The following is a 25,717-nucleotide window of genomic DNA, read 5'->3' as shown; positions in this document are numbered from 1 at the left end:
CGTGGAGGTTTGAACATAAACGTTTTAAATTAGCATCAATTAAAAAATCCTTTAAAAATAGTTATTAAATAAACATTCAATAAAATAAATGTATAAATTAATAAACAGATTTTTATATATTCCATATTAAAACTGACACTGCTGGCACAGCCCGGTGTATTGCATTTTCACCTAATGAAACCTTAATCAGAATTCACATACACGAAATGTGTCATGGTGGGTGGTGCATAACCTAATCTAATCCTAATCTGACTTCACTGACATGTTTTGATATTTGGGTTGAGTCCGATGGATTCCCAGACGAGCGGCATCTCGCTCTGAACGGGGCTCATGTAGTGCGCAGTACCGTTCCGAACCAGGAGATGGCGACATAGCGCCACATCGTTGTTTGGCGCTATGAGAGAAAAACGTTACAAAAAGAAGAAGAAGAAGAAACGTCAGCGATTCAACAGCGCGCGGGAAACCGGGGGGAAAGATGGAGACGGATGCCCGCAGAGAGGTCGATGAAGAGGCAGAAAGCATCCCTCCGTCCACTTTAAAATTGTACGAAGCACAGTTTTTCGGCTTCACCCCGCAGACATGTATGCTGCGGGTCTACAGCGCCTTCCAGGACAGCCTGTACGACATTTTACCCGTCGTGGAGAAGGTGTGCGTCAGGCAGCTGAGCAAAGGCGACTCGGCCGAGGCGGAGGAGCTCCTCCGGTCCCGGGCCAGGGAGTGCAGCCGGAAGCTGCAGCAGTTCCTCGAGGAGCGGTTCAAGCAGCTGTCCGAGCGGATGGACGAGCTGCTGGCTGACCGCTGCTTCTCCGTGCCGCCAAATGTCCTCCTGCCGGAGGACCAGCTACACAAGAGATACCCCCAACACATGCAGGTGGGTGGAGAACTAGTTCAATGCGTGCTTAACAGTGTTATCATGCCTTCATAACGTGAACGTTACTCATAAATAATTGACTTTACTGCAAATATTTGAAACATAAAAGGTTCACCATAAATATATGCCCGTATTTAACAAAAAATGCAAAAGGAAATCCCTCATTGTTTTACTCAAACATTTTGAAATACAATATTTGTACATGATAGGACTATCAAAGACCGATTTATATAATGTAGAAACTGAAACCGTAAATAGTTTGTTTATTTCCGAGATGTACAAGCTTTCTGTCTGTCATGTATTTCATATAAAATCATTATTATTGGTATTTACCACACAGATTGGAGAAATGGAACCATGGGATATGTTGGCAAAGGCAAGATTATATGATGGTTTTAGCTCTTTAGAGAAATATTTTTAGATGATTAGTTATAAAGAAAGAGTTTAAATTGATCTAAACATTTTAAATTCTAAATAGTTTTCATGGAAATAGCTTTGTTTATCTTACATGACCTAAGTATGAAACTGCCATGACAAGTGACATTTTTTGTGTGTGTTTGTGCTGTAGACTCTTGAGATGCGGCTGAAAGCTCACCTTAGTATCTGTTGGTGGCTTTAAAAGACGTTGCTTACTTACGCAATTGAATTGTCACATCTTCATGTGTTCATATTTGCGTCTGTTGCCCCAGTTATTTTGGGGTTCGGTCAGTATTGCTCATTATATGTTTAATCATACAGTGCATTTGTTATCAAATATGGTTTATTTTTACTGGTAATATATGTTGTTGAAAACAGGGAATGTATCTAATCTATCTGTCTGTGGTCCTGCTCCCTCAAGGAGGTGCTGAGGCGGGAGTCGTCCCTTGCTGATCTCCAGAGAGCCTACAAAGCAGAAGTATGTGCCAGGCAGGCCCTGCTAGCTGAGCTGGAGGAGCAGAGGGAGGTGCAGAAACAGCTGGATGGGATTCTGACATGGGTCAGAGAGCTCCAGGCGGCCTGGGTGAAGGAAGGTAACGGCAGCTTCCATGACAGTTTCCGGCTAGTAATGGAGTCTGTTAAGAAGCTGCAGGATGCCGTCAGGGAAGTCTGCAACAAGGCGCCTCATAAGACGAAATCTGTTTAATTTTATAAATGGATACCAAATCACTTATGAATTCATGCTACAAAGTGTGTAAATATTGTAGAACATTATTAGTAACTTTTCCTCGAGGCAAAGACGTCTGTTGAGACTTTTAGCCAACATAAAGACATTTTTTTGTGCACTTGGACAGTGAGTTTTGGCTGCCGTTTGTAAAAAGAAAACAAAGAAGTGCTTTTTGAACATCATTATTGTTTATTTAGTAATTACACAACAGCATTGTCAGCTAATATTAGTTCAAGTTTACCTTTTTAAATTTAATGTAAATAATAAAGCCAATGAATGTAACTCTGTCCCTTTAACTGTTTTTAATACTTAGATGTTTTCCTTCGTCTCCTGTCTCAACTCATCTCTCAACATAAAAAAAACTACTCTAATTTCCGAACGCTTATTTTCTTGAGTTGATTTATACCAGTGGGGTGGGCATATTTGTTTCATTGGCTTTCACTGGATAACTTTTGATTGTTGAGTAGTTTGATGAATTGTGTCCACTGTCTGGAGATCTACAGACTTTAGATGCAGTGACACCCAGCAGGGGGCGCTCTCTGCTTATTAACGTAACTCACCCAATTTAATCCAGTTGATAAACTGGCAACTGAACATGCTCAATGTTTAAGGACCTCTAAAACTTAAGGTTTTGCTATTTAAAGTTACAGGTTGGAGACACTGCTGAAACACATGCACATTTACAATTCTGTGTTATCCAGCCTTTTCTTGAATGTTTCACCAACCCAAATTCCTTCTATGGCAATGCACTTGGCAAATAAATTCTGATTTCTGATTTGACTATTGTTGTTTAATATGTTTTAAAAAACAATCCCAAATATAATGAACTCGTTTGCATACATTTGTTTCAAAAATAAATTACCTTGAATTAAGGAGTAACACTATTGGTTCATACTGCATAATAAGGTCGAAGGAATGCAAACTATTTTTAGAGTTGTGATGTATAATATATTCATTGTTATCATTGGGTTTGTCTGGAGTTTACTTTTGCTAACAGTATAGTAAATTATCATTCCTATTTCCTTAAAATAATAAGTAGTTATTTCTGATTTGTAATAAACCTAAATTTCATATCTGGAGCAAGGAAGCCATTAACAAAAATCAGAAAGATAAAGTGTTTCCACATTGTGTAAATATAATGCATCAATTTCAGGTCCTGGTGTTGTCCTTCCTGCCTCACCGTCACGACTTAATGCGACACGTAGCAGAACTAAAGTTAATGTCTATGAATACACCTGTGTCAAAATGTCTTCTGTGGAAAAGGACTGTTTTATTTTTTTTTTACAGCCATCAGCATGGTTAGTTATAGTAATTCATTTCTCAAAAATGGTGACCCAAACTTCTAATTATAATTTTTGTTGATTGGTACTATTGTTTTCTGCTAAGCATAGGGTGTATTTTTCATGAAATAAACAAAGTATCATACAAAGACTCACTTTTGTGCTTAGTTACAGTGGGGGTTGATATCTGCATGCCATAATAATTTAATGTAACATAGAAGGATTCATTTCCTTCACTTTCTTTGCTAAAGAAATATTGGGTTTTCAGAGCCGCATGGATTAGACAGTTGGGGGTGCTATTGTTTATCTATTTGTCTTGTGCAGTATGATGCTGCACACAGTTCAGCACAGCAGTTTTCAAATGTATTTGCAAACCTTATCTCCAGACAGTACAATGATGAATCAGATTCTGATTCTCAAAATTCAACAGCAACCTGGTATCCATTGAACCTGTGATATGGAATAATCTATTCGGGACAAAAAATCCATTATTTGAAGCCGTTATCTTGTTGAAGTGATTTTGCTGTAATTGCTATTGCTGATGTTGAATTTACAGCTTCAAACAACAACAATTGCAACTGAACGTAAACAACTAGAGGTGTAAACTAAACATTTGTTTTAACATTCCTGGAGTGTGTCTGCTTTGTGTGTGTGCACCCCCTCACTTGCTTGTTGTGATTAACATGAGAAATGATCATGTCCAGGTGGAGAAGTGTGAGAACAACTCATTATTTCAGTTTGTGTTTGCCAAAGTAGTATTTCTTGGGAATAAGGACCTTTAAAAAATGCGGCTGCTTCTTGTTTGGAGCTTGTTTTGTTTGTATTGCTATAAAAACTAGAAAAAGACCACCGAGGCAGAGTCAAGAATCAAACAGCACTTGTCAAACCATTTGTTGTGTTCAGTTTAAAGAGTGTGTTTTCTCTGTGCTGTTTGAAATGAGCCAAAAGCACAAAGCACTCTATTTAGTGAGTGTTGTAGGTACAATGAGGCAGAGTTATTGGAATATTTATTTCTATTCAATTCAGTTTATTTAGTATAGCCTAAAATGTATAGCTCAAAATTTGCCTCGGAAGGCTTTACACATTGGATCAGGAAAAAAATCCCCAAAAAGAGATATAAAAAAAACCTTTCCCATGGAAAAAAAAGAGAAGACACCTGAGTGAGAGCAGCAGAGGAGGATCCCTCTCCCCAGGACTGAAGCAATTGATGTCATGTGACCAGAATGAGCAACGTAACGGAGTTACAGCACATTACATGAATATGACAAATTATTCATATAAGGAGTAGTAGGCATGGACCACGATCCAAATAGCCACAGTCCATGTTAGCGAAAGAGGTAGAGAGGAGGGGCATCAGCAGGGCCACCAAGGCGGGACTTGCTCCAGACGCAACTATGATCCATGGAAGGAGGGAGAGGAGGGGATTAAGAACAGAATTAGAATAAATAAAATAGAAGCAGATGTATGACGATGTTTTTTCTATACTTCAGAACTGTATGATAAACTACCACCAATACTATGGTATTAAATATAAATAGATTTGTTTTATCCTAAATAAACGTGCGTGCATATGTGTGCATGCGCGTGCGTGAACTCAACTGCCAGCTGTTTATGCTTGCGTACAAAGGTACAATAAATCCCAACCGCTGCCTTCCTCATGTGCATGTCATACTTTCTAAAGCCTATAAAAGATGTTGTCAAAAAATACGAGGACACAGCTGTTTGCAGCTGGCTGCACAGCCTCGTGCGTATGTCTTCATCCTGCTGGCAGAGAAAATAAAGTAATCTGAGGGGAATAGAAGTGTCTAATAAGCAAGAGAGAGCTAAACAAGTGTCAGTGAGTGTTGGAAAAGTGAAATTGTTTGTATTTGAGGGGAGACACAGCAGAGACAGAAGGTTGAGTGCCTTTCTTTTACAGCAGAGTCCTAAACTTTCACACTACTGTCTAGAACAGCTACGGCTCTGAGACTTGATGTGGTTTACATTTGAAAACCATATGCGTTCACACTTTTGAGTTTGTTATTATGGAAATGAATTTAAATATTATTTTGTGCTTCTGTCATACATCTCTGTGAGCATACAGAATGTTTATAATGATCTGAATGTATAATGTGCACATAGTCTTCCTGACAAATAAACACTAGGGTTAAAAACCATACCTGCTGCATGATATAATAACAGGTAAAGCAAGTGAACACAGGTGACTAGAAGTCAAGGCCTCAGTTTGCTTCAAACAAAGTACACGTCTAAATCTCACAGTTTTCACCACACGATGAATAGAACCTTTAATACGTGTTTATTTTTCACTTTTCTATTTTAGTTAAACTCTTTGTATGTATCATACTTTTATTGTTATTATAAGAGGCCCTGCTGTTAGTGTGACTTCTGTGTTATATAAGATGTGGACCCACTTGTAAAAGCATTCCTCCATAGTGCGACATGTGGTCAACAACTCCACAAGGAACCTTTTAAAATGAAAATAATTCACGTTGTGGACTGAAAGATCAAAACAGAGATTGTTTTTAGATTCAACCTGTCGACATAGTGTGAGCTGCTGTGTGTTTGTGCACGCGTTGACATTTGAGGGGTGTGAAGTTGTTCATATTTGTTAATCAAGTTGTTACATACATTTTACTGTATACGTCAATGTATGTGAGTGTTTGTGTTTGTGTGTACCAGCTGAAATGTGTGACAAATCTGTATGTTGCTTGAAAGTGTGTGTGTGTGTGTGTGTGTGTGTGTGTGTGTGTGTGTGTGAGTGAGAGAGTGTGTGAGAGAGAGTGAAGACAGCATATGGACTGTGCCCTCCCTTCCTGTTAGGAGGGGAACAACGTGGCTCTCTGTGAACCACAGCTTGACCTCTGCCCTCTGAGGATCACACACACACAAAGAGAGCGAGACACACGCATAAACCCAGATACCTACACACACAGATATGCATCCACACTCAACCGGCCAGCTGTCCTGCACCGGCTGAGTGTCCTACAGAGGAGAGAAGAGAGAGGAGGTGAGAGTGACAGTCAGGCGGGCAGACAGACAGGATTGTTTTCTCAGGCTGTGAGAGTGAGTCTGGAATTCACTTTGACTTTTTTAAAACCACGTGTCACCCAGCAGAGAAACAAACACCCAGCAGCAGACCAACCCTCTTTTCCTATTTCAAACCTTTCCTCCAACTGTAGATCCGTGTGACGTCATGAATGAGGAGGAAAAAAAGCCTCCTCGTCTTAAACAGCTGTGAGCGATCACATGTACTGGCTGCCATTTAGTGCAGAAAACAGTAACGAACAGACGCCAAGCTTCTTCCTTTTCTATCACTGAAATCTTAAAGTGGCCTCTCACTCTTTTATTTTGCTAATGTGTGGTGTCAACTCGAATTAGACATGTTATGCATCTGAATGTATTGAATTTTCTCGAATCATGTGAATCTGTTGCTGAGGGTGCTACAATGTTGTGTTGTAACTTTGTAACTTGTAAATAAGGTTATTAATTAAAAGTTATTTTGACTTTCAGAATAAGAATCCCTTTTTTTCTTTTTCCTCACATCTAGCTTAGTGTTTAAGCCTCAGTTGAGCATAAACATTGACTAAAATTATTTTTTTCTTTTCTGTTTGGATCTTTTATTGAATTTGATGTTTTTTATAATCTGTTTGTACGACCACTTATTTATAGTTGTGTTTTCCTTTTAATGTCTCTCAGATAGATATCTTTCATTGTGATCATTGTTCTGTTGTCTTTTTCTGATGAGAAAAAATATATTATTTGCAGTTTCTTTAGGTTCTGCTATTTCCATTGTGAGCAGTGTGTCTTCATGTAATTATCCAGCCTGTATATTAAAAATAAGCCACAGTTACCTTAGCTTGAAACATAAAATGTGTTCTGTGACCTGCCAGTCAGCATAGGTTGAATGCACATTTAGTAAAGCAAGGTCTTTGCATGTCTGAAAATGTTGCAGATATTACTATGACATCCATCACAGACACTTGTTTCAACTTTAAGCTAAGCCTGCTGCTTTGTGCAATGTCAGCCAAGCGGCTTTGTGCTGTTTTGTCGATATTATTTGTTGTTTACAGAACAAACATGAAAGAAGAAAACTATACTGACAAGTACACACCTCAGCATTGCAAAACCTAATTTGAAGAGAAATAAATACCTGTTTTTAGTGGTTGAACACACCATTTAAACATTTGTAACATTTCAGAGTTAGCCACAGTGTGTAAATGACCTCGCTTGTGCTTTGTGCAACCTGCCTCTCAAAGTGACAACAGTGACTCTGCTTTCAGACACTGTGGTCTCTTAATGATGCCGTGCTCAACAGTAGCAGGTGGTTGGTGTTGAGGGAGCGCAAGACCGTTGAGGAATCTGAACATGAAACCTTGTAGTTACAATTAGAGGTCGCCATTATAACAATAGTTTGGAGCAGGCCAATAAATCGGCCCATATCAGGAGTTAATCCCATGCGCACACATATTTTCAGCAAAAGTGGCCCTCAAATGATCAGCTATGGCCCATAGCCGTGCTAAGCTTGCATCCACAGCTAGCCAAATGATAACGACCATGCTTCGACTACTATCGGAGCCCAGTTCCAGCGATAACAAGTTTGTAAAAAATCCTTGTTGTCGCAGGTTATTTTGACAAACTCGAGTTACAATCAAGCTCACCACTGCTGCTCCATGTACATACAGCACACAATGTACTCTCGCTCTTTCTTTTATTGTACCTTGAGCTAAATAAATTAGGCTTGTATTGGGCATGCGGTGTGTTAATGAAATGTTCTTGAACTTGATGTCATTTGTGGTCAATTTTAAACCCCAGGAACAACTATTTGATCTTCTGAAATGTATTTTCAACAGTTAAAGAAGAAAGGCAGGCTGAATAGAGCCGAGCAGGGGGAGAGAATAAAAGAGATGATGAGGTGAGAGGAGAAGGAAAAAGAGGTGAAGAGGAGCAGAGCAGCAGCTGGCAGGTGTCAGGAGTCACAAAGGACCATCTGTCCATCGAGTGCCATCTCCACACACACACACACGCGCGCACACACACACACACACACACGTGCACATTAAACTTTCTCCCTCAAAACAACATGCCTCCACAAAGCTGCTTATCCTCATTTCAACTGACTTTGTTATACTATTCAACTTAGTTGAAAAGTTAATTTTAGGTGACCGTTTACAGTGAAAAGAAAGTTCCAGTTATGATTTTTAGCTTTAACTCTCCTTGTCTTTAGAGACGGAGTGACAGTTGGGAACAAGTCCAGAGAAGTCATGTTGGTGACAAAACAGAGGCAATGTGGCAAAGATAGACTGTTTATGTGTGTGTGTTGCTCTTGCTCTGAACTCTGCAAACTTCCTCAGCTACTTACCAAGACAAGCATGCATCCAGAAACACACAACCGCTGACCTTTCACCTCAAAACAATCTCTCCCGTCTCTTGGGAGTTTTTAAGAGTGTGACACATGTTATAACCTCCATACGTGCAGCAACTTCTGTCTCAAGACTGAGTTCACTGTGGAGTGTGAAAACGAGGAGGTGACCTGTAGTTCATAGTACAGTGTAACTCACTACACTCCATGGCCAGAAGTATGTAGACCCTCATTCATGAACCATGAGCATTAGTCTGCTGCTTTTACACTTTCCCCAGGAGGTTTTAGAAACAAGTCTGCAGAGATTTGTTCACGTTCAGACACGAGAGGTCTGGCTCACAGTCGGTGGATAGGTGTTTGATGGGTTGAAGTCAAGGCTCGGTCAAGTTCTTCTGCACCAAATTAAAACGACCGTTTTATTTTAGTCCTTATGCTTAGTCATACATATTTGCAATACATGTCATTCAGATTTTATACAATATCTGTTCTATATATTTAATTATTTTTTAAATATATTTCTGTTCCTCCTTATTGCTCTTCTTCAGGTTTTTTTTCCCCATTTTGTTTCCTGTTGAAGGTTTATTTTTAGGCCGTGTCTGTAAGGACAGAAGGTGTCATATGCTGCACAAATTTGAATGCCCTTTGAGGCTAATTTGTAATTTGTGAAATGTGGTTATGTAAAATGTACTTTACAACAAAGGGCTTTCCCAAAAGTGTAACAGAATATTATAGACCTTTCAGAGCAAGGATGTGGTCTTGGTCTATTTTTTAGCACTATAACATGCCTACTCCAACAGCACATTAATACACTTGTGTTTGACCTGTTGTTTGCAGGTTTTGATGTTTATGTTGTGCATTATGTCCAATACCCCTGCGGCCATTAGGACAGTGTAATTTTTCAGATCATTTAGTATTTAGTGCAACTTTAAAATGTATCATACTCTCTTTCTTTCTCCTCTTCCTTAAAATACTCTCTATTTTGTTTTCCTCCTCTACCTCACATCCTTCACAGCAACCCTCTCTCCTTCCTTCCCCGTCCAGCAGACAGAGGGCGGATGCTGGCAAACACTTCCTCTCTCAACGAAGTTACTTCCTGTCTCTGGGAATCCATTTCCTGTTCTCTGCCGTTACAACAGCACTGAGAGCATTCCTTAGGAGTCTTTCTCGCACACGCACACACACATGCACACACACACTAAACATATGAACATGCATTAATGGCTGTGAGTGGGTGATTTGTTTTCGTTTGACTCAGGGGCTTGTTGCTTGTCAGCAGTTCTCTCCTGTAACTTGAATATGTTGGTCCTGTAGGGCAGTCGCTCACATTGAACCTTTACATTTTTCTGACAATAAGACAATTTTGAGATGACAAAGAGCTGGATGGGACTTTGTAAGAGGGGACACTGTATGAATTAATTAAAGTAGCCCAAAGCAGAATTCAGAGTAAATCTGTGATTGATGGATTGCCTCCACACGGCTCCTCAACTAGTAACGGTCGAGACGGCAGCCAGCAGCTAACTGTGTTAACAGCACAAACAGTGCAAACGTCAGCTTTGTAGTGCTAACAAAGCTAATCTCTGGGACCTGGACAGTGTATTCCGTTGGTCAAAACAATGTTGTGGGCACACAAACAGGGACTAACATGCACATGCGGCCGGACCGGACACGTCAACGAAGCAATGAGAAGCTTGGGGAAGAGCAACTTCCTTTTCTGGAAACATTGCTCCACTATATCTTAAAATATATGTTTGCTGCTAAATGAATGATCTGAATATCGTACAGGGAACCTTTAATTTCACAGCTTGATGCTGCAAACGTGAGAGGCTGCAAACAACAGAAAGACTGAGAATGGAGAAAGAAAGATTGAAAAATAAAAACTCTCCTGGCAGGACACAAGCACCCGTTTCTTGGTGTTAACACACACACACACACACACACACACACACACACACACACACACACACACACACACACACACACACACACACACACACACACACACACAGTCTTGCTCAGTGGCAGTATCATCTGGCCTTACAAGGGGAAGTGTTTATATTTGTCTAGTAGATTGGACTGCCACACAGTCCTGGAAGTGACACACACACACACACACACACACACACACACACACACACACACACACACACACACACACACACACACACACACACACACACACACAAAGGGACAGGGATACATATATAATCAGCACAAATGTGGCCCCTGACAGACACTAGCTAACACACATTAACATATTCTTACATGCCAACACATACAGTATCCAAACACTCAAAATAAATGCAATGGTGGATGATGTAATGATTACAGTCTTCCTCACACTAAAAATCCATTGAATTCAGGTCTTTACGACTATGCGTATTCAATTGTGACTTTTTTGTTTGTTTTGCTTGGTAATCATAACTTTATTTTTATGTTGTGCGTAGAAAATATATTGCATCTACTTAAAAAGGGAAATTTAACAGTTTTTTTATCAAGTGGAAAAGACTGCAAGCCATACATTGATTAAAAGTGGTAAATGTGTTCCAGGAGAACATGGACATGATCACATCTAGGATGGAGTTGACCGTACTCAGTGTTTACAGGCTCCAAGTCATAATATCAGGGTGTCTGTGTGTGAGGGAACAAGCCCACCAGGAGGGTCTGGTTGGGTTTTTAAGTTGTGCGACTGCTGGTGTGTTTGTTCATTGTTGGTCCAGTCTCCTCTATCCCATCTGCTGCTACTCATTAGCATGGAAACAGGACCGAGAGCGTTTTCACACATACACACACTGGCCATTAATCAACAAGTCAGACCAGGGTCCATTCCCACACATACACACCACACAGATGAAAACAAAGACCATACACACTGAGACACAGAGCCCAATCACAGAAACAACCCACAGCACACTTTAGTAGGTCTCGACCACACCTCTCGTCTCAACGGATCAGACCTGGCAACCTAAATGTTTGTCTATCAAATTTGGCAACCTAGTGATGTCTCAATTGCTTTTTACGTTAAGTGATGACTGTCCCCTGGTGCCACCGTCAGTGAACACAGCGACGTTTGTTCTCATCAGCTGTTCTCTTTTTTGTCTTCATGGGATGAATTAGGATTTATTATTGTGTGAATTTGTTGTTTAATCTGTCTAGCCATCATGAATGGCCACATTGAAGAGAGTATATGCCCATTGAACTGACTATACCTCGTGTTAATGAGTGTAAAGAGGTAAACCAGAAATTACATTTCATAATGTGAATTTACTGCATTGAAGAAGGTTATAACAGGAAGAATTATCAAATGCAGTATATGTGTCAGGTAAAAAGCAGAGATCACGTTCCAAAAGAAAAGACTCAATAAGACATTGAAAATGTGTCAAATCAGAAGTAATACAAGCTGTGAAGTGATATGGTTGTGAAATAATGCAATGATAAGCCTCATGGCTCACTTTTTAAGTTATTTTGCCAAACGATCTGACATTTGTTTCATTTGTTTGCAATTTCTATTGTAAATTGGACATTTCTTTTTTAAGTTTCAATCCTAGCCATTGTATTGTGTAAAAGCTCCAGATGGGTGACCTGAGGCAGGAAGAGACAGAGCTGCTGCAGCCGGAGCAAGAACACATGAAAGCATTCATGACATAAAAAAAAACTTGATTGATCCAAGACTGCATGAGTTTCCTTTCTTGTTGTGTAAACAGTGATTTACTTTCACGCTAAACACCTTTTGTGAGAGCCAGTCTGACTTTTAGCGGCTCACTGTATCATAGCAAACAAACATCAATGCTTTCTGCAAAAAACTATCATCCAACACTTCTACTGTCCAACCAGCTCACATAGAGGAAGCTTACAGAAAGACAGTGCAGGTCACTTCTACAATGTGAGTCAGAGACGGCAATAACCACTTAAATTAGAAATATTACTACTGGTGCATTTGAAAAACAGATGAGACAATCAAGACTGCATGCGGGTTCAGTTTCCTCTGGTTTTTCAGTGGACTGCTTTAAAGTTTCACTCGCTTTCTAGCGCCATCCCAACTAAACCCGCTTTTACTTGATCTGATCATATTCACAAAAAGTACACTTACACTTTATGTGTCAAAGTTGAGCAATGTGAAACAATTAATTATCTGCAACGTGTTGACAATGTTAAAAATACCAGTATGATGTTAAAGATATATGTTAGTTTAGAAGTGCAGGGACATGTGTATAAAATTATGCACAAGACATTTATAGGTTTCATTTGATGGTTCATTCATACAAAAACACACAGCCTTGAATCGTCAATGTTTTACTAATTGAAAGCCTCATAAAGCTTCAATCAAGTGTTGGAAGAAACACAATACCAACAGATGAAAGACAAATTAGATTAAAACCAAGCTGAAGTGGCTCCATGAGGTGTCGGGCCTCCATGAGTCTGCTTTCTCCAAAAAAAATTCTTTCAGTTTGGACGACACACACATCACTTTAAAATCTCTCACAGACATTCAGCTAGTTTGGTTTTTAAGGGAAGCATCCTCATCATTCGCTGTTTTATTTCTAAGCTCATTTATCCAGACTTAGGCTTTAATTTGTTTACTGCCTGTATGTGATATTGTCATTCAGTGTTGTTATTATGTTTTTTCTTATGTCACAAAGGGGCATTTAAAAGGAAAGTGACTCGTTTTAGATGATTAAGGAGACATTGTGAACCTTGTGGTTGTCTGGCAGACACCCAATCCCAAAACTATTGTAAATATCTCACACCGCCGCAGCAACAGAGAGGTTGACTGAGTAGAGCAGCACAAAGCTAAGGCAAGTCAGGCTGTTGTGTCTTACCTGTTTCTGCAGAGGTGAATACAAGGTAAACTCATCAGAGTGAGAGAGAGAGACATCTGCTGTCTCTCTCTCTCCCCTCTGTGTCCACTGTGGCAACATCTGCTTCCTCCGCTGTTCTTTCCCATCATGCAGTGGGCGTGTCCTTTGTGTTGCCCCCCCCCCAAGCTTCTTTGTTCTAGCCAATCATTGTCCTCGCCAAGCTGTTCCCACGATGCACCAGTAATGACCAGAAGGCGCTGATGGTAGATGGTGGCTCTAAAAGAATTACTGTGTCTTTAAAACCACTTTAACCCCCAGAGGGAAATGTCAATACATAAAATAATAACTGTGCTAATTTATTTTTTTTTAAAGTTGAGGAAAGTGTTGAGTTTTAAGTGTCTAGATTTCCAATTATACCACCCAAAACTATTTCAATAAAGAATTTATGTACATGAACTTTAAAAGGAAAATACATTTAATGGAGTCATGCTGTGCAGATATTAACAGAGTCAGAGGAGAGAGACAATCAAGGAAAGAGGAAGAAGGAAGAAGAAGAAGAAGGGGGAGAAGGAGTATGTGAAAGAGAGAGATGGAGCTCTGGGAAAAGATCAGAGCCTGGTCCCTAGGGAGCAGCGACAGATGAAGTAGCTGAATAAGCTGTCTGTCATTGTGTGATTCGGGCTGCTGTGGTCGATTCGTTTGTTCATACTCAACAATGGAGGAAGGCTGAGAGAGAAATCTTTGTCTTCCCACAAGATTCGGCACTAAAAAGTGATGCTCAGTTTGTGTCGGGACAATTTGAAAAGCTAATAAAAAAGGGGGAAGAGATGTAAAATCAGTGAATCAATGTTATGATGCTTTTTCAAACATGAAGAGAAGAAAAAGGTTACAAATGTACTCTGTGTTTTAACAAATCTATCAACTTTTCAACTATCAACTAAGACTTTTGTGTTTACGTTGTGTGTTTTGTGGTCAGGTGACATATTCACATTAGAACATGAACACAAATGTGTTCATACATCAAGATCGCACATCTTTTATGATTATTAACTTTTTTATACCATATTTAATCAAATGTCCCATGTTACTGTGTTACTGTGTGTGTGTGTGTGTGTGTGTGTGTGTGTGTGTGTGTGTGTGTGCATGTGTGCGTATGTGTGTGTGTGTGTGTCCCTGTTACTGTGTATCCCTGTTACTGTGTGTGTGTCCCTGTTACTGTGTGTGCGTGTGTGTGTGTGTGTGTCCCTATTACTGTGTGTGTGTGTGCGTATGTGTGTGTGTGTCCCTGTTACTGTGTGTATCCCTGTTACTGTGTGTGTGTGTGTGTGTGTGTGTGTGTTACTGTGTGTGTGTCCCTGTTACTGTGTAAAACATTTAATTAAAGGTTTCTTGGCGGCCCTCAACCTTGTTGGGGCCCTGAGTAGTTAGATGCATTATTCCCCTTATTACTCCCTGTCGATGTCTGTTTATGTAAATGGTACTTATCCATTTATAGAGCATCCTTCGAGTCTTCAGCACACTCAAAGCGCTGTAGACTAAATGTCAACATTCAGCTATTTGCACACACATTCATACGCTAATGGTTGACAAGGATCCACCTGCTCATCAAGATTTAAACTCGTGCTCACACAGACACTTCTTTAGGTTTTAGTATCTTGGCGAAGGACACTTTTGATTCGAAGATGACCCGCTACAGCCTCCTCTGTAAGATGCTGCTGCATGCTCAGTACTGAACCTCAACAAATATACAAATATATATCATATACTGAATATATATGTGGATGCCTTCATAAGAGGCCTGACACAAAATAGGTGGGGTACAATGATGGGGAACAACATGCAACAAAGGATGTTGTGGTGCATGACCGGCACCATAACCCCCAATAACAAGAGGGCAGCCCAGTTTCTTCAGCTTGAACTTTCTGCATAGCACTGGTGTGTACACGTGTGTGTGTGTGTGTGTGTGTGTGTGTGTGTGTGTGTGTGTGTGTGTGTGTGTGTGTGTGTGTGTGTATGACAAGTGACCATTGTGTGGACAACAGAAGAGTCAGTGGCAAAATCTAGGCTCTCTTCTTCCCCATTTTCCATTTTTTGCTCTTATCCCAGAAATCTCTCTCTTTCTCTCTCTCTCTCTCTCTCTCTCTCTCTCTCTCTCTCTCTCTCTCTCTCTCTCTCTCTCTCACCCATATACACACACACATACACAGACACAAACCAACGATTATTAACGTGTATGCTTGGACACTGACACACACACACATACATTCTAACAGATCTGAGAGAGGAGAGGAGTGTATGAATGGACAGATTAATCAGATTATAGCAGAGACACACTTAAACAGCCTGTTCTCTGGATTAGCTGCGGTCCTGCCTACTCCCTGTCAGAATAAAGTGTGTGGAGAGAAAGAGGGAGTAGAGCGAAAGAGACAATATATTATCCGACACACATATTTGCATGTTTTCAGATTTGTGTATCACATTTTGTGTTGCTTTTGTTGTTGGTTCTGACATTAAACATCATCCATGTTTTTTTTTTTACTAAATAAAGGATTCAAAATCCTGCACTACAAATTATGGGACAATTTATAAATATCTTTAAAAACTAACAACACTGGAAACTGACTGAACAGTTGAGCACCATGTGGAAAGGAAAAACAAGCCTTTTTTTGTTACAGTCTAACTGATCTAATAACACTTATACTATAAATATTATACCCTGAAGAAGTTTTGATTCCCCCCCTCAGAAGTGCTGTGCTTTATGTGCAGCGGGCGACATATGGCAGCCAGTGACCAGGGCTTTGTCTGACTATTGACACCAGAGAGATGCAGAGAGGGAGGATGTGAGTGTGTGCGACTGTTCGGGGCCGGAGGACAGCCTAACAACAACAAAGGACCAGCTTTAAGCCTGTCTCCTGTGATTTTCCAACTCAGCGAAAAGCTATTGTGGCAGTAAAAAAAAGTTAAGTTAAAAAGCTTAGCAAGGTATGTGCTAACAACTGCCTGCCGCTTGTGTAATACAAGCAAATACTTTTTGAGCAGTCTTTGGTAGGGCAGCGGTCCCCGTGTCTACAACGACTGGACAGGCCACTGCTCCAACATGTCAGTCTGTAACTGGACTTTCATATGATGTGACTCTGTGTCATTATACAAAGGAACGAATGAACTTAACTTTTAAAACACATTTACTTTTATCAGTAAGGCCATGACCTGTGATTATGTGTGTGTGTGTGTGTGTGTGTGTGTGTGTGTGTGTGTGTGTGTGTACGCTAATGTCAACACTTAATTCACTTTTGCTTCTGTAATTTGAGCACAAATTCACCGTCTTGTGTGCGTGTGTGTTTACATGAGACTGCAAACCAGATGAGATGCTTTGATGACTACTGCTACACTCCCAGTGGTCGCTAAATGACATACACACACATGCACACACACAGAGTAGTCAGACAGGGGCAATCGGGACTAAATCCAGACTGGTGGTTTGTCTCTACAGTTATAAATATCCTTCTGCTTAAAACAAGATCACACACACAAGCACTAATGCTTATGTACAGAGAACAAAAACATTCATTCACAAGCAAATCAACACACAGACTAATGCAAACACACATATATACCCTTGCACGTATAGATACACACACACATGCACACGCACACACACACACACACACACACACACACACACACACACACACACACACACACACACACATGCACAAACACTTACACACAAAGAGATGGCTCTGGCTTCAGAGGAGTCTAGCTAAGCGGTCTATGATTACGGGGTGTGTCTTTGTCTCATTTAGTGGTTCCACAAGGAGACAGTCTTCTGCTGCGTCAGACGAACGCACACACACACCCACGCACACACACACACACACACACACACACACACACACACACACACACACACACACACACACACACACACACACACACACACACACACACACACATGTAAATACCAATACACTATTACTTAGAGACTTAAAGCCATTAGCTTGATTTTGTTAGATTGCCCTATAAAAACAGCTTCATATGAGGCTAATATTTAGTTTAGTCTTTTTTCATGACGAAAAGCTCCTAAATATAGCTAAACGTCTTGGTTTTGAAAATTAACATGTATTATTGCTGTAGTGGAAAGCCACAGTCGTAATCATTCTATTTATTCTTCTTGTAAATGTAATCTTTACTCCGAAAAAAGCAACTTAAGTAGAAAATCACTCAACACCAATCGTGCTATATTTCATTTCTCTTTTATTTTGGAAAAATATTGCGCTGATTTCCAGTAATAAAAATGACAGGCTCTGTACATACGAGTTTTCTCTTAAATACAACACAGTCACAGGGGTCTCAAGTGCCTAACACATACATGCATACATACATACTTACATACATACATTATCTGCCAAATAAAAACAATCCAACTTAAATTATAACATGTATAACAAAAAAAATTCACAACAAAATGGAACACAATAATTACGTTATTAAATTAAAAGAATACATCTTCTTTAGATATAAAATAAAAGCAAATTATCCTAACCAAAGACAGGCAGAGTGATGGTGTCCTTTAATTGGCTAATAGTGGAAGACTGGGAGTGACGGGAGTGGGAGTGGGCAGTGCGTACATTTGACACCACACACAGGTATCATCTCTTCTGTACACACACACATACACGAACACACACACGCACACCTCCATAGTGCAATGAGGTCTTGGCAGTTAAGACTAGTCCTTGATAGCTCGGCTTGCTTAGAAACACAACAGCATCATTGGAGGAGATTTAGTGAGCAACTTCTTTTAGGTACTTTTGTCAATAAATTGCGGCAAAAGGAAGAAATTATGTAATTGACTTATTACACTTCCTTTATGTTCTGTCTGATTGGTTTCATCATCTCCTCCTTTTGTTCTTTGTTCTCTTGTGCTGATTGGTGTGTTTCCTAAGTTGCTCTGCCCAAAACATTGCCCTGTGTATCACAACCTTCAGGGGTCAGGGGGCCAGTATGGCCCAACAGGATCCATGTTGGATCGATCTGCAATCACTACTGGAGTCTTCAGTTCTCTATTTTCTGCTGAGAACCAGCTCAGCCAACACTGTCTCTGTCAGTGCTGTAAAGCTAAAGATGTGCAGCTGCTGTAGAAGTTAAGCGGTTTTTACTTTTGTTTTGTCAGGAAAAGTTCCAATTGAGATTTTAACGAATTATTAACGATACATAGACATGCGGCAGCAATAGCTGCAGTACTAGCCAAGTACAGGGACTTCTAGTATTACTTCATCTTTACTCTGCAGCACTGCACAGAACATGAACTGTCCAATATCCACAACAGTTTTTACACTGCATCGTAAAACCACAGCACATAACAGTACTACAACAGTACTTCAAAAGTTCTCAGTACTCCAAAAGGTACTACACAGTTCATTCAACCAGTACTCCACGGTACTACAATATCATCGGTCAACATCCAAGTCAATACTCCATAGTTTATCCCAGGACAACCAGTACATCTTCCACTGCTGCATGAGTACTCGCTCAGCACTGATTCTGTACAAAGAGTGCGAGCATTGTCTTCTGTTGCTTCATCCATAGCTCTGAGTCAGCATTAGACATCCATTGCAGCTCAAAAATGTCAATTATTCACCCGTAGTACTACTGTAGTACTAAGTCCATGCCAAGTCGTTACTGACTCTGTGTTGGCTCAGTAGCACCGTAGCTCAATGTCCTCAGGTACATCCCAGGGAACAGCAGCAAACAGCAGGAGTAAAACCTCCTGGAGACAAGCTGAGCTCTACTGCTCAGAGCTGGTGTGTGTGGACCACCATCAACCACAGAAAACTGGTCTGGTCTGGTCTGGACTGGTATCATACCTGGAATACAGAGAGAAGAAAAGTCTGTTTTAGTGTGTTTTTACATGTGTGCTGAGACAAGTTACAATCAATCTGTATTTTGTATTTGCAGGGCAGATTATTATATTTTTCGTGTACTCACCTCCGTAGCGATGATACATTCATCTTTTTGGTCCGACATGACGTACACGGACTGGTATTTGGTGTCGTTGGTACACTGGTGCCTGCTGTCACTGGGACTCTGGTATTCAACTTCACTGGTTGACTGCAATTTCAGATCACTTGCTGCGTGATAGTTCAACTCGCTGGACGACTGATATTTCGCTTCGCTGCAGCTTGGTGACTCGTCTACTTGTTTCATTTCTGATGCGTCACTGTAGGACGAAGAAGGACACAAACAAATTCAGAAACGCCCTTCTTCACACAACACACGCTATCCTTGCATTGAGGCCAGCATTTTTATCCATGCAATTTAATGCAGGGACAATATCAAATTTTACCCAGTCTACCCATGTCAGTGTATAGTTTGTATGTACCTGTTTTGTCTCTTCCTGTATCTTTCCTCTGAGTCAGACTCCTCAAATATTTCACATTTAACCTGTGGCTCATCACGCTCCTCTTCTTTACACAGCAACTGCTCCTCAGGCCGGAGCTCATGAACCAGGTTGTACTCCACACTGGGGTAGCGGGTCTTAAAGCCGTTCTTCTCTGATCCGTTAAGCCCACCGATTCCACTCAGAGCCCCCAGTGACCCATCGAGGTCCGAATGGTAATCCACCTTCTTGTTGGTGTTTTTAATTGACGTAGTCATCATATTACCCAGTTCCTTGTCACTGCGAAGACAGTTGTTGGTGGTCGTCAGGTTGTTCATGGTCTCGTGGCTGTCGCTGTGGACACTGTCGCTGTGGTGACTGTGTCTCTCCTGCAGTTTGACCCGAACGTAGACCACGAGCACCGAGCAGCCGATCAGAATCACAAGGACGAGGAAGACGCCGGCACACACAGCGGTCCAGGGGAATCCACTGTCGCCATCCTCCTCGTATTCAATATTTTCATTTTCTGGAGAAGAATATCGCCGATCCGGTCCATCCACCACTGGCTGACCCCTGGGAACCTCTGGTAAGAGGAACTGGCAATTGTGACCCCCATAGCCGGGCACACAGGCGCACACGTAGCGACCGCCACGCTCATGGCAGGTGGCTCCATTGTGGCAGGGGCTGTGATGGCAGCGGGAGATGGGGGAGCTGCAATTTTCACCAGTATATCCTAAAGAAGAAGCAGAGTTTAAGAGTCTCGAACAAAGCTAGAATGGAGCTTCATTAAAAAAAAGTCTAAAATGTTAGTGTGCTCTCATACCTGGAGGGCAGTTACAAGTGTAGCCATTCACTTCCTCCTGACACGTCCCACCGTTCTCACAAGGGAAGGACAGGCAATATCCAGAGATGCTGCTGCTGTCCTCACAGTTTTGACCTGAAAATCCCTCAGGACACTGACAAAGGTAGGAATTCACCAGATCCACACATTCTGCACCTGCAGACGGGAGAGGGATTAAAACAAAGAGTGAGGATTAGTCCCGAGATTCTTTAATTCAAGGTTTATGTTTGATAGTAGGTGATATAAAACAAAGAGGACAACGTACCGTTCAAACAGGGGTTGGAGGAGCAGTGGTCAATTTTCTTTTCGCAATTGAAGCCTGCGTATCCCATCGGGCACTGACAGAAGTAGCCTCCTTCAGGGTTGTCGGCGCAGCGCCCGCCATTGAAGCACGGCCCATCTGCACAGGTATTGGCGCTTAACTCACAGTTGTTGCCATAGAAACCAGGTGGGCAGGTGCACTTGTAACCGTTATCAATGTCCTATAATGGAAATAATGGAAACAGTGGTTACACACACAGGCTTGATTCAGTGAATATACTTGTTTTTGTCATCACTTCTCTCAATTATTACTCACAGTGCAGCTGCCTGCGTTGCGACAGGGGTTTCCAGAACATTCGTTGACCTGGATCTCACAACTGGCACCCGTGTAACCAGGCAGACAGGAACAAGTGTAGCTACCCTGGCCAGTGTTGGTACAGGTGGCTCCATTAATACAGGGCTTATGGTGTGTACAGTAGTTCAGATCTGGAAACATAAACCAGGAGCAACATTCATAAATAATACAGCCTAAATATGAAGGAATGAGAGCAGATTGAGTGCCAACAAAGTAGTAAATCTCTTAGTAAACTCACCCTGGTTGCAGAAGAGCCCGCCCCATCCCTCCTGACAGTTACATTGCCAGGGCTGTTGGCAGGTGCCATGAAGGCAGCCTGGGTAACGAATGCAGTCATCACAGTAACGTCCACTGAAGCCCACTCTACACCTGGGAAGACAAAATTCATTAAATATTGTTAATAACAATAATAATAATAACAATATCTATCCATTCATGATCCATCTAATCAACTCTCAGATATGAAAAATGTATTTTTATTGTCAGCATGACTTACTTGCACTCTCCGGGTTTATCACAAAAGCCATGTTCTTCATCACATCCAGGAAGACAGATTGCTGCAGGGAGGAAACATAGTGACAGGTGAATCATCGGAAACCAGTGTTGGAAACATCTGTTTGCCTTCCATCAGTCTCCCGTTCACAGAGGGTCTTTTGAAACAGCTGCCTGGCTGCCTGGCTGGCACCTTGGCCTTCTTATCTGTTTGTCTGTCTTTCAGCCTGTCTGTTGGCATGTGTCTCAACAATTAGTTTGCCTGCTCACCTGTCTGTTTATCAGAGAGAAAGACACACTGGACCAAACTTAGCTGCTAAAGTGGGAAAGGATAATACCTTGAATATCATCAGGTCATTCCTGACCATCCTCAACGCTGCAAAAGTTGCTGCGAATGTTACTTTTTAGCGTTAACAGTCTACAGGCAATTTTGGTCACCAAACTAGGAAACCAGTCCACAAGCCGTCTCCTTTAACATTGTTTCTCTCAAACACAAAAGCATCCCACACAAAGCCTCCTTTCTCCCCTTGACTGTGGGTCAGAAGTCCCTTTTCTCACCCTTGGCCCCTCTCCTCCTCTCCCCCTTTCTACCCTCCTACTTCTGATCCTCCTCGCTTCGTCTTCAATCAACCTATCCCCTCTTTTCTCCTCCTCTCTTCCTCTCCTCTTCCAAATTCATCCTTTCCCTCCTCCACTCCTCCTGTCTCTCCTCACTCCCCTCCTCCTCCCTCCAGGGCCAGCTGGTCTGTGCGGAGCTAACCACCAGACAGCTGCTCCATTGTCTCCTCTCACCGAGCAGCTGCCCCCTCCACAACAATACACAACCCTGCTCGGCCAATCACCAGCCTGAGCAGCAACAATACAGGACCCCCACTTGGCCAATCGGGGAGGAGGTTTGGGGTGAGGAGGCCCCAGTGGTCTAATGGAAGGCACGCGGCGTGTGAATTACTGAGGAGCCACTGCGGCTCATTAGAATTGAGGCCTCTGGTGCTGTGGGATAACTAACTGACGCCTGTTGCACACGGGCTGTGCATTAGGAGTGGAAAAAAGTTGCTCAACAATAAAGATGGGCAAGTGATTAACTTTGAAAATTGCTTCTCAGAAATCCAGAAAGTCTTTCCCGCATAAGTGTTAATTTAGAGCTCCTTAGTTAAATAATGCATTCTTTAGCGCTCTGAGCCATAACTAATGAAAAGCATGTTTTATTATTCCTTGTGCATTGGGGCAGACTAATAAGCAAACACACTTACATTCAGTGCAGTATTGTCCCTTCCAGCCAGAGTTGCATATGATCTCTCCGCGCTCGCCACAGGTGAAGTGCCCAAAAGCATCGTCTCTGGGCCGGCAGAAGACAGAGCAGCCGTCGCCGTAGTAGTGCTCATCACACAGGAAGCGGTAGGAGTAACGCAGCTCTGTTCTGCCTGCTGTCTGCAAATCCTTGTACCACTCATCTCCCACAGTGAGGTGACGCTGAATGGTGATCCTGCTGATCAGACGCTCCGGGTTGTCTGCAAATGTCAACAACGCAGGTTGTTATTGGTCATACGTTAACACTGTTGGTGTTATGATGAAGTGCTAACCGCATGATGTTCTGCCCAACAGGTGCACAAGGGGAGTGACAATGTGTTATTGTCAAATTATTATACTTGTAGATACTGAGATATCTGTATTCTTCATATAATGAAGATTTCTTTGTTTGCCTTACATACATATCTTAGTATTATTTTTGATTGGGGCAGGTGGTTTAATGTCAGTAAAGCGGTGGATGCTACAGCCTGAACGAAATAAAATAAAACATTTTTACATATGGATTGTGCCTTCTCATTTAGAAATAGAGTGTGGACTACACCTAGTCACGACTAGATTTTTCTCCATAATCACAGACACTCACTCCCATGTTATGGTCAGTCGGTATAGTTAGTCATCATTATCGAGAAGAGCAAAACATTAAGATTACATTAAATGAATATCTGTAGGGGAAAATCTTAACTGGCACCTGCAAAAACTGTTACATAAACCTCTAGTTGGGGAAAAAAGTTGTGTCTTTAAATCAAGTTGTTAAAAAAATCAAATCTAAAGGTTCATATTCCTTGATCTAGGCTACTGAACTATCTGTATGGTAATGCGTAGTATAGTGTAAATTGCTCTTGATAAAGACATTCATTTAACTTTGTGTTGGCCTGTTAAGCACTAATGACTGAGCACTAAATGAAAAACATGCAACTGTGAAAAAACAAGGCCACCATTAGCCTTCTGGCCTGTCTTTGAGTTACACTGCTGCCCTTTCTGGCTGTCACCCACCTGTTGTCAGGTCGTCCAGGGAGTCAGTGTGCAGAGCTTCAATGATCAGTGAAAACGTCCCCTGAGGAGAGAGAGAGAGAGAGAGAGAGAGAGAGAGAGAGAGAGAGAGAGAGAGAGAGAGAGAGAGAGAGAGAGAGTGAGTCAACAGCTGCTCAGCCTGGAGGCCTCCCTCCCTCCAAAGAGCAGCAGAGGGCCATTAGGAGGCCTTGCAATAAACTTCACAGTCTAATTCCCGTGTTGATTAGGGTCCTAATAAGGACTACTACCTGCTCATTTTTTCACACCCCTGCCACTATCACACTCTGACACAGCCGTAAAACCATACGAGGCGGAATTTCACGCTGCGCTGCCAATGATGTGCCAACTCAGAGGATGTTAAATTTCCCACCACGCCTGGTCGGAGGAGAGGAGCGTTTGGTGACACCCCCTCCTCTTCTCACAGACACACACACTCGCCCTCCTCCCCTCCCCGTGTTATCCTACCAAAGAGCACAGAAATACTACAATAGCCCCTCTCACACAGCGCTGACAAAGACCCTCACAAGTGTGGAGTTTGTGAGCATCTGTTGCGTTTTGCACTCTTCAAAGCTAATATGTCCCAATGGAGTAAGACTGTACTAACTTTACAGTCTAACAGTTACAATTACTACTACACAAATGTGATATCAATCAAAATAAAATCACACATGACACAAATAATATACACAAAAACATTAAATGCGGTTAAAAAAATAGTTTTAAAATAATCTTGCAGGAAAGGTTGTCGTGGTATGATTGAGGCAGAAATACCGTATTGCAAATAATGTTTCTCATAAGATGTTTATAAACACTTACGGGCCATGTGAAGCCGAAGAGGAAGCGGATTGGGTTGGTGAAGCTGTCTGCGTTGGTCTCCGGCACCTGGAAGGAGTTGGAGCCGAGGACGGGGGTCACGGCCCCGCCATAGGTGCAGGGAGGCTCGGGGGAAACGTTAGTCTGGTAATGCTTCAGACAAACCCGAAAGAAAGTCTTGCACTCACACTGCTGGCTATGGCCCTGCGGATGAGCAGAGCCTCTGGGGCAGCAGTTTGAGTTCCCCGGTATCCCTTTCTTGTTGAGGAACTCTTGCAGCTTCAGCTCAAACACCCCGGAGCACAAAACCTAAAACACACAACCAGCCCAATGTGTTTGAAATAGGTAACTTATTGATGTTTGAAAAGTAAGGTACAAAGTATTTGGAAACTTTTTAACAACCATAAAACTAACCAAACACACACGCTGTACGTTTTTAACAGCCGATCATGCCCTCACATTGAACCTACCTGGCAGGTGAGTAGAGAGAGAGTGACAACCAGGAGCAGAAACAGGCGTCCCATTGTGTTGACAGCCCTTCAAAAAGCAGTGAAAGCTCCACAGGTCCGTGTAGCCCGACTCAAACAATCATGGAAGAAGTTTTTTTGAAAGTCTCTCCGTTATGTCACAGTCAAGGTGAACTCTTGACGCGCAGGAGTAAAGATGCGGTGAAACTTTTCCTTTGGTGCGTGTCTTATGCCCCTCTATTTTTCCATGCGAGGCACGAGTTTTTGACAGAGAGGGAAAAAAAAGTTTTACAGTGAAAAGTAATCCTCAGCAGAAGGCTCCCTTTGAGAAAACGTGAAT

The 25,717-nt window shown here is 41.7% G+C and overlaps 2 protein-coding genes across 2 annotated transcripts; one reads left to right on the top strand and one right to left on the bottom strand.

The window, feature by feature from the left end:
• The first annotated feature begins 462 nt into the window (after positions 1–462).
• mis12 (MIS12 kinetochore complex component) lies at positions 463–3,636 on the top strand. Its single transcript, XM_068574674.1, has 2 exons — positions 463–871; positions 1,710–3,636. Exons 1-2 carry the CDS (start codon positions 476–478, stop codon positions 1,992–1,994), a joined length of 681 nt encoding a protein of 226 aa, XP_068430775.1. The 5' UTR covers positions 463–475; the 3' UTR covers positions 1,995–3,636.
• Positions 3,637–17,707: 14,071 nt separating this feature from the next.
• Positions 17,708–25,434, bottom strand: dld (deltaD). The gene is made up of 12 exons (XM_068572795.1): positions 25,381–25,434; positions 24,914–25,219; positions 24,080–24,140; positions 23,029–23,286; positions 21,783–21,843; positions 21,525–21,655; positions 21,248–21,417; positions 20,936–21,152; positions 20,653–20,826; positions 19,833–20,562; positions 19,439–19,670; positions 17,708–19,317 (listed from the first exon to the last, which is right to left on the bottom strand). Exons 1-12 carry the CDS (start codon positions 25,432–25,434, stop codon positions 19,312–19,314), a joined length of 2,400 nt encoding a protein of 799 aa, XP_068428896.1. The 3' UTR covers positions 17,708–19,311.
• Positions 25,435–25,717: the final 283 nt, after the last annotated feature.

The sequence above is a fragment of the Clinocottus analis genome, unplaced genomic scaffold (assembly GCF_023055335.1).
Source record: "Clinocottus analis isolate CAN_PGR_092001 unplaced genomic scaffold, fCliAna1.0.p SCAF_1, whole genome shotgun sequence".
Lineage (NCBI taxonomy): Eukaryota > Metazoa > Chordata > Actinopteri > Perciformes > Cottidae > Clinocottus > Clinocottus analis.
The sequence above is the reverse complement of the archived record's forward strand: the minus strand, read 5'-3'. Positions and strand labels throughout refer to the sequence as shown.

Coding starts and splice junctions, on each gene's coding strand:
- mis12 (XM_068574674.1), top strand. CDS start 476: ATGGAGACGGATGCCCGCAGAGAGGTCGATGAAGAGGCAGAAAGCATC. Junction 872..1,709: donor GATACCCCCAACACATGCAG/GTGGGTGGAGAA, acceptor TGCTCCCTCAAG/GAGGTGCTGAGGCGGGAGTC.
- dld (XM_068572795.1), bottom strand. CDS start 25,434: ATGGGACGCCTGTTTCTGCTCCTGGTTGTCACTCTCTCTCTACTCACC. Junction 21,418..21,524: donor CGGGCTCTTCTGCAACCAGG/GTGAGTTTACTA, acceptor TTATGTTTCCAG/ATCTGAACTACTGTACACAC. Junction 19,671..19,832: donor TACAGGAAGAGACAAAACAG/GTACATACAAAC, acceptor TTCGTCCTACAG/TGACGCATCAGAAATGAAAC.